General features: G+C 36.5%; 1 protein-coding gene across 1 annotated transcript; it reads left to right on the forward strand.

Moving 5' to 3' along the window:
* The first annotated feature begins 3,662 nt into the window (after window positions 1-3,662).
* Window positions 3,663-7,693, forward strand: LOC141396304 (uncharacterized). Its single transcript, XM_073971682.1, has 2 exons — window positions 3,663-5,313; window positions 6,507-7,693. Exons 1-2 carry the CDS (start codon window positions 3,663-3,665, stop codon window positions 7,691-7,693), a joined length of 2,838 nt encoding a protein of 945 aa, XP_073827783.1.
* Window positions 7,694-9,261: the final 1,568 nt, after the last annotated feature.

Below are 9,261 nucleotides of genomic sequence, written 5' to 3' on the forward strand. Positions count from 1 at the left end.
TAACGACGAATGTCGGTAGTTAACGATAATTTTCGGTAAGTGGTATTCTGTAACCAATTTTAACGATTTTTGTCGGTAAATTTTGTCGTTAATTACCGAAAATTATTGTTAAGTTAACAACCAAAAAAAAAGTTGTTGTTAAGTCTTAACGACAGTACATTAATGCAATATTTTGTTGATTTCTGTTAACAACGGCGTTTTTTATGAACATATGTTAAGTTAATAAGGAGGTTACACAAGGTAAATTCCGCCTTATTGAGAAAAATCGTCATAACATGGGTCCGCTTCGCCACTGTTGTGATTTTGCCAGCGCCGATTTTATTGAAGCTGCATAAAAATCATCAAGGAGGAAGTTGTAGATCTTTTCATTCTTTGTGTAGCATCAATTAAATCGGCACTGGTGAAGGCGCAACTGTGGCGAAGCTGCCCCATGCTACCCTACATATGAAGGCTGCGCTTTCTTTGTTTATTACTAAAGTGTTTTACAATTTAGCTAATTCAAAAGAATTCAAGTGTGGTACTGCTATGTAAGACCTATGCCAATGCCCTTAACGCTATCGTTCTAGGAGGCTTTCGTTGGCTTTAATGCCGTAATGAGGCCAGAATTGTATAGTATTCCTATAATCTACTTCTTTCTGTGGTAATCTTATTGATTTAAACTCAGCATCACTAACAATCAAATTGTTAAAAATGGCATATAAAATCGGATTTCCGAACTTTTCATACCCACGGCTATGAGAGATTCTATTTAATGAAATAATTGAATATGTGAATATATAAACTCAAATGACGGTAACCTGTATCAACGAAAATACAACAGACGATTTTATGATATTTATAATTGTTAAATCACACACACATATTTCTGCATAGAAATGCAATCCACTGTCTTGAATGACCTTGATTACATACATTTATTAAATATTTTTGCCAGTAATGCATTGAACATATAATTGTATGGAAAACATATATACTGCAGATTCTGTTCCTTAGATTGCAGACACATTTTTGGTCTATAAGACAAGGTCCTCTCCACTTCAAACACATAAACTGGAGATATTCTATGTTTCGCCTTGTGGATACATTACGTGGAGACATGTTTATTAATTTTCTGGAATAAAACCACCAAAATCTATGTAATGTTTGCATTGGTCTTTTACCTCCTTGAAGTACTTACATACATACATGTAAACTTAACTTTTAGAACTTGATGTTACCCTTGGGTTACGCATTGGTGGGACACTCGCAGTCACTTATTGTAGGCACGTTCCTTCCAAAAACAGATATTTTTCGTCCTTTACGCGTTTCATCTTCTGTAGTTACGAAATACTATATTTTCAAATTAAAAATACATTAACAAATATTAAAATATAATATTTGACAATTTGTCTTTCCATCGATATTCGTCGGTATGTGCTAACGATTTCTACAATCGTTAACATAAAGTTACAGAATAGCACATTCGTTAACTCAACCGAATATTTTTGTTAACTACCGATGTCGGTTCGTTATTAAAAAAAAGTTACAGAATCGCACTACAGACCTTTTTATAACCTTTACATGCTGTTGGAGAACAAATCAACATTATTTTTATTTAATTTGATATTTGCTAATTTTCCCACAAAAAAAGCTTAATTTATAAGTTTCCCTTTAAATTATAATGCTCTACACTCTTGTTTAAAATTTCTGTATACGGCATCCCTAATTACTTATAAATCATAATTTTTGCCTATTCCCTTTTTAATCGTGTCCGTCGATTTCAAGGGCATCATATGTGCGTAAGTACCAACAGTGGTTGGACTTTGATCTGTGTTACTGACTCTGTTGCGTAGTGTTGTTGTTGTTGATGCGTTTTCTAATGCATGTTTGCACATCAACCAACGAATCAGCGGTCAGTGGTAGCTACGCCAGCAGAGACAGTAAGAAAACAATTCTGCTTTATGTAAACAAATATGTATGGATATGATGCCAAATAACTTTTTCTTGTTGATCGCTTTTATTAGTTACGAAAACTGCCTTGCTGCATACGTCACTCTCACCGATCGTAAAAAATCATAATTGTTTACTGCCGCGCTGCAACAACAAAATATACTAAATCGAATTTTAATAATTTATGAAACTAAATAAATCGCGTTTTTATTAAAATGGTTTTAAATAAACGTTTTTTATAATAAAATATTATTAGTTAAGTGTCCCATCGGGAGCATATTATAAAAAAATTATATTAAATTATAATTTTGAAAACAAATAAAATTGCCCCCAAATAAACTATTGTAAATTTTCTAAGAAAACTTTTCGTGTTTTATTTTGCTAAGGCTCAACTGCCAATTCTCCTACATTTTTATGGTGCCGAAACCCGGGAACCGCGACGCGTTCCAAACAAAATAATAAATAAAGAACTTTGTGAATATTTCTCTTTGAACTAAAAGTGTGAACATTTTCTTTAAAAGTTAAAAGTGTGTTTTGCCGACGGTAAAACCAAGTGAACATTTTCATTGAACTTTTACTTCTATTACTCTATTGAATTGTGAAATTTCTAAGATACACCCTGTGCTGGGAAATAAATGAAAAGAGTGATTTTTCTGGTGAATCATTATCAAACAATATTATTTTGTGCATTTACTGAAAACTTTACTCCATTTTTTGAAACATTAAAAATAACTATCCTGTGCTTTGTGAGACCTTTTCCTCAACATTACTCTGTTTATTCCACTTTCAATCTGTTCTCTGCACTGAGAAATATAAGCTGTTCTTCTGGAAATAATTTTCATTGTGAATTTTAATTAAACAATTCTTTAAAATGGAGGATTCATCTAGAGCTATCGAGGACCAAAAATTGTTGTTGTCTCGCCTCCAGAGAATTATTTCCGATTTTGAAAAATTGGATTTCTTATCGGGATATGTTCGTTTCGTTAGTTCATAGCAAACAAAGTTTGTCTAAGGTTCAGAAATATTATTTCCTGAAAAATTCGTGTCGTGATACTCCACTTTCTATTGTGAATGAATATCCTGCATCAGAAGCTAGCTATGATTTAGCATGGGATGCCTTGGAAAAAAGGTATCATAACAAACGAAAAATTGCTGATACTGTTTTGAGAAAATTGCTAAATATTCCAAATTCGAATGGCTCTTGTGAGAGCATAAACTCCACTAGGAATTGTATGGCTTTATTAACAGCGCTAGAGGTGGACTGTTCTAACTGGGATCCACTTCTTATTCATATCACTGTTAGTAAGTTGGATCTTCAGACTTGTAAAGAGTGGGAGCAATCGTTGAAAGCAACTACCGAAATTCCCAAAATGACAGTCCTATACAATTTCCTTGAAACCACTTTCCGGACTCTAGAGTCGATATCTGAGTACACAGAATATGCTACAAAATCACCAGTTAAGCCAAATCTTTCGAAATCTTTCCACTCACAACGAACATCTCAGAATCGACGTGTCAATATGGCGTCTGTTAATGATGCAAACTGCCCCTGTTGTGGTAAACGTCACTTTCTATATAAATGCTTCAAATTTGCTGCAATGTCCTCAGCCTCGAAGCGAGATTTTATAAATTCAAAGAGAATTTGCAGAAATTGTCTAAATTCTGGACATTTCTCTAAGGACTGTAGAGTTACCAGTCGTTGCAAGTCTTGCAATTCAGCTCACCACACCATAATGCACAACGAGTATGCCTCTCACAATAACTCTAATACTTCGACTATTCGTGATATTAGAAATGATAACGTCGCTTCTACTTCTTCTGCTGCCGCTGAGAATTCCACAGTTAATCTGTCCCTATTGAACACTACTGTTATGCCTCATGTTTTGTTAGCCACAATTCGTGTTATTGTGAGAAACGAATTTGGCAATTTCAAATTGAGAGCAATTCTGGATTCAGGAGCTCAAGCGACTTTGATAACTGAAAGTGCTGCTCAACTTCTGAGACTTTCAAAATACAGAACATTTGCCAGAATTACTGGAGTAGGTGGAGAAACTGTTTCTGTGAAAAATTTCGTTAAGTTTAATCTTGCTTCTAATTACGAACCTGGTTTCGAACTGAGAACTCAAGCATATGTAATGCCTTCCTTGAACAATTATTGCGCTGGTCCAGTGGACAGAAAGAAATTGCCCTCTTTGGAGGAATTTACTTTGGCTGATCCACATTTCGATAAAAATGATCCCATAGATTTGCTCATTGGTGGCGATTTGTACGGCGATATTCTTCTTCCTCAACAAAGGAAGTTTGATAAAGGCAGTTTCCTTCAATTGACCCATTTCGGATGGATAGTTTCTGGCCCAACGGCAGAAATTTCTTACGCTCACACCGTCAACCTTAATCTGTGCTCACTGGATAATCAATTAAAAGCCTTCTGGGAACAAGAAGAGCTCATAGAATCCAGAAAGATTACCCCTGAAGAAGTAGCGTGTGAAGCATTCTTTAAGGAAAATTGCTCTCGTGGTTCGGATGGAAGATACACAGTTGCATTACCTTTCAAATCTCAAATTCTTGGCAACTCTCCTCCGAAATTCTGTCATACTGACTATTGTGCATTGAAAAGACTAAAGCAAGTTGAAAGCAAATTCGTAAATAACCCAACTTTTGCTTCTGAATATCGGAAATTCATGGAAGAATATGAATTACTCGGACACATGGAGAAAATTGGTCCATATCCTCATTCTATTAAACCTAATGGTTATTTTCTGCCTCATCATGGCGTTATACGTGAATCCAGTTCAACTACGAAATTGCGCGTAGTTTTTGACGGAAGTTGCAAGCGACCGCCTTATAGCTCATTGAATGACGAACTTTGTCCTCGTCCTGCCCTACAAAATGATTTGCCCGCAATCATCAACAGATGGCGTCGTTTTAGAATCGGTTTTCGTTCAGATTTGGAGAAAATGTTTAGGCAGATTCGAGTTCTTGAAGATCAACAACATTATCAGCAAATACTTTGGCGCAGTTCCGATTCTGATATTTCTGTATACAAGCTACGAACTGTTACATATGGCACTTCTTCTGCTACTTACCTTTCTATTCGAGTCTTGCAACAGTTAGCACATGATGAAAGTGAAACTTATCCAGAAGCTTGTAACATTTTGATGACTGATACCTATGTTGATGATATCATTTCTGGAGCTGATACAGAATCAGAAGCTATTTTCTTACATGAGCAACTTGTAAACTTACTCTCAGCTGGAGGCTTTAATCTACGCAAGTGGACGTCTAATTCGCAAGAACTTATGGCTAATATTCCTGAAGATTTTCGTGAAATTTCGAATATTTTCAATTTGAATGAGCAAAATGTTGGCAAGGCACTTGTATTAGGTTGGAATACTAATCAAGATGCATTTTCTTTCCAAGTTTGCTTTCCAATCAATGACAGAGTCACAAAAGCTAGTCTCTTATCTGATGCTGCGAAGCTATATGACCCACTGGGGTGGCTATCTCCTGTTACGATCCAAGCGAAGATCTATTTCCAAAAACTATGGCTAGAAGGCATTGATTGGAAAGATGAAGTTTCCTCAGCCATGAAATCTAAATGGCATTCTTACCTCAAAGACTTGAAAACTATCGAAAATATTTCTATACCTCGTTGGCTTGGCAGTTCCAAACAATGTTCCATTGAACTACATGGATTCTGTGATGCTTCTACGTCAGCGTTTGCAGCTGCTGTTTATGTTAAAGTTCTAAGTTCAGATGGAGAAGGAACTGTTAACTTGTTACAATCCAAAACTAAAGTTGCTCCATTAAAAGTTTTGTCGATCCCGAAATTGGAGTTATGCGGAGCAAAACTTTTAGCGAAACTCATGTTCAAAATTCAAAATATGCTGGATCTTAATGTTTCTGATTCTTACTATTGGACTGATAGTATTACTGTGTTATGTTGGCTCAGAGGCGAGTCGTCCAGATGGAATGTTTTCGTTGGAAATAGAGTAAGCGAAGTCCAACAACATTCCAATATTTCTCAATGGCGCTATGTTTCTACTCATAACAACCCTGCTGACTGCGCTTCCCGTGGTATTACGTCAACCGAGTTGGTACAACATGATCTCTTTGGCCCAAGCAGCCAGAAAATTCCTATGAAACTAATCTTGAAGTCCGAAAATCTGCATTACAAGCAAACTCTGCTACAGTCTCGCAGTATCCGACCTTATTAACGTCATATTCATCTTTAACTAAATTGGTTCGAGTCACGGCTTACATATTGCGATTCCTGCAATATAAACCTGATTCGAAATTACGATTTTCCGGCTTTCTCAGAGCGACAGAATTGAACAAAGCGCTACAAAAATTGGTTAAAATTTCCCAAGATGTTGATTTTCCAGAAGAAATACAACAATTGCAGAAAGGAAAATCAATTCACCCAAGCAGCAGAATTGCTCAACTATGCCCTTTCCTAGACGATGATGGCGTACTACGAGTTGGAGGGCGATTACAAAAAGCTAAGTTTCAATATGAGTTCAAACATCCTATGCTTTTGTCAAAAAATAGTCCTTTGTCTTTTTTGATCTTTTCAGATGCTCATCAGAAAACTCTTCATGGTGGCCTCATTCAGATGCAAGCGTACGTGGCTCGAAAGTTCTGGATCCTTTCTGCCCGCAACCTGGCAAAACGAGTGCAACGTCAATGCATCACCTGTTTCAAATACAAGGCCAAATCACTTCAACAAATTATGGGCAACCTTCCTTCAGTTCGACTTCAACCAACTAGACCATTCAAGCACAGTGGTGTTGATTACGCTGGTCCAATTACAATAAAACAATCAACAGCCAGAAATTCCGTTACGACCAAAGGCTATATATGTCTCTTTATCTGTATGGTCACGAAGGCTCTTCATCTGGAAGCTGTAACTTCTTTGTCAACTGACGCATTCATTGCTGCGTTTAGAAGATTTACATCTCGTCGTGGCATGTGTTCTGATTTGTATTCCGACTGTGGCACGAAATTTATTGGTTCCAACAAAGAGCTGAAAATTCTTCAACGAAGAAGTAGTGAATCCTTGCCCGATGATCTCGCAAAACTTCTTGCAAACAATGGCACTAACTGGCATTTCATACCACCCGCTTCACCAAACTTAGGAGGACTTTGGGAAGCTGGCGTGAAATCTACAAAACATCACCTAAGTAGAATCATGGATCATCGTATCCTAACATACGAAGAATTGTCAACTTTACTGGCCCAAATAGAAGGATGTCTCAATTCAAGACCACTATGTCCAATGTCGCCAGATCCTTCCGACTTCGAAGCTCTTACTCCTGCACATTTTCTCGTTGGAGAGCCAATACTATCTGTCCCAGATGAAGACCTTCTGGATATTTCCATAGACAGACTTTCCCGATGGAAAGTAGTTCAATTGCTGAAGCAACAATTTTGGAAACGCTGGTCTACTGAATATGTCAACCGACTTCAATCTCGTCCGAAATGGTTGAAGCCCCAGAAAAACGTTGAAGTTGGTGATTTGGTCATCGTATTCGACGAACGTGTTCCTCCTGGTCAATGGCCACTGGGCCGTATAACTGAAACTCACCCCGGCGCTGATGGCCGAGTAAGAGTTGTTTCTCTACAATCAAATGGCAAATTCTATAAACGACCAGTTTCGAAAGTTGCTCTTCTTCCCTTACAAGAAGACTTTAATTCCTCACAGGGCCATGAAGAGAGTTTCTGTGAGCAGGGGCACAGCTCGGTTATCACGGAAACCGAATAAAACATCTCCTGTTAATCATCACTGTTTCATCGCTACACTACAACATGCTGTCATTACCATCATCTCTACACCTGCAATTCAACAAAATGCTGTCAAGAACAGTCGTTCTTTGTGCGGGGGAATGATGGAGAACAAATCAACATTATTTTTATTTAATTTGATATTTGCTAATTTTCCCACAAAAAAAGCTTAATTTATAAGTTTCCCTTTAAATTATAATGCTCTACACTCTTGTTTAAAATTTCTGTATACGGCATCCCTAATTACTTATAAATCATAATTTTTGCCTATTCCCTTTTTAATCGTGTCCGTCGATTTCAAGGGCATCATATGTGCGTAAGTACCAACAGTGGTTGGACTTTGATCTGTGTTACTGACTCTGTTGCGTAGTGTTGTTGTTGTTGATGCGTTTTCTAATGCATGTATGCACATCAACCAACGAATCAGCGGTCAGTGGTAGCTACGCCATCAGAGACAGTAAGAAAACAATTCTGCTTTTACGTATGTACATATGTAAACAAATATGTATGGATATGATGCCAAATAACTTTTTCTTGTTGATCGCTCTTATTAGTTACGAAAACTGCCTTGCTGCATACGTCACTATCACCGATCGTAAAAAATCATAATTGTTTACTGCCGCGCTGCAACAACAAAATATACTAAATCGAATTTTAATAATTTATGAAACTAAATAAATCGCGTTTTTATTATAATTGTTTTTAATTAAATTATAAATAATTAAAATTATAATAAAATATTAAATTATAATAAAATATTATTAGTTAAGTGTCCCATCGGGAGCATATTATTAAAAAATTATATTAAATTATAATTTTGAAAACAAATAAAATTGCCCCCAAATAAACTATTGTAAATTTTCTAAGAAAACTTTTCGTGTTTTATTTTGCTAAGGCTCAACTGCCAATTCTCCTACACATGCAATACAAAATGGAAGGAAATTAGCAAAGCACTTCTCCCATCCCAAAAGCCTCAAGATCGCGATGGTATTATAGCGAGAGTGTTTCATTTAAAAGTAAAGAAGCTAATGGCTTTATTAACCAAGGGAAAGATATATGCTAACACAAAATGCTTTATATATTTCGTCGAATGGCAAAGGAGAGGTGTACCTCATATCCACATTTTATTATGGCTGGAAGAACGGATATTACCAAACAACATTGACAACGTTGTGTGTGCTGAAATTCCGGACCCATCCGCAGACCCTACATTACATGAAATTGTTAAAAGAAACATGATACATGGTCCATGGGAGGAAGCAACAAAAACTATATATGTATGTAGAGCGGAAAGTGTAGCAAAAAATATCCCCGCGATTTCCTTAGGGAAACACAAACAGGAGAAAACGGTTATCCCAGATATCGCAGAAGAGCGGAAAGTGATGGCGGCTTCAAAATTAAAAGAAATAAGAAAGACATTGATAATAGATGGGTAGTCCCTTACAACCCACTGCTTTTACGCACTTTTTGTGCGCATATTAATGTAGAAATTTGCAACTCGGTTAAATCAATTAAATATACATATATGCAAGTATGTAAACAAGGGTA

Source organism: Musca autumnalis, unplaced genomic scaffold (assembly GCF_047663935.1).
Source record: "Musca autumnalis isolate F117 unplaced genomic scaffold, ASM4766393v1 scaffold_208, whole genome shotgun sequence".
In the NCBI taxonomy this organism is placed as follows: Eukaryota; Metazoa; Arthropoda; class Insecta; order Diptera; family Muscidae; genus Musca; species Musca autumnalis.

What these genes read in the sequence shown, in the direction of transcription:
- LOC141396304 (XM_073971682.1), top strand. Translation starts at nt 3,663, where the DNA reads ATGCACAACGAGTATGCCTCTCACAATAACTCTAATACTTCGACTATT. An exon ending in TGGCAAGGCACTTGTATTAG is followed by an intron (nt 5,314 to 6,506) that starts GTTGGAATACTA and finishes TGATCTTTTCAG; the next exon opens with ATGCTCATCAGAAAACTCTT.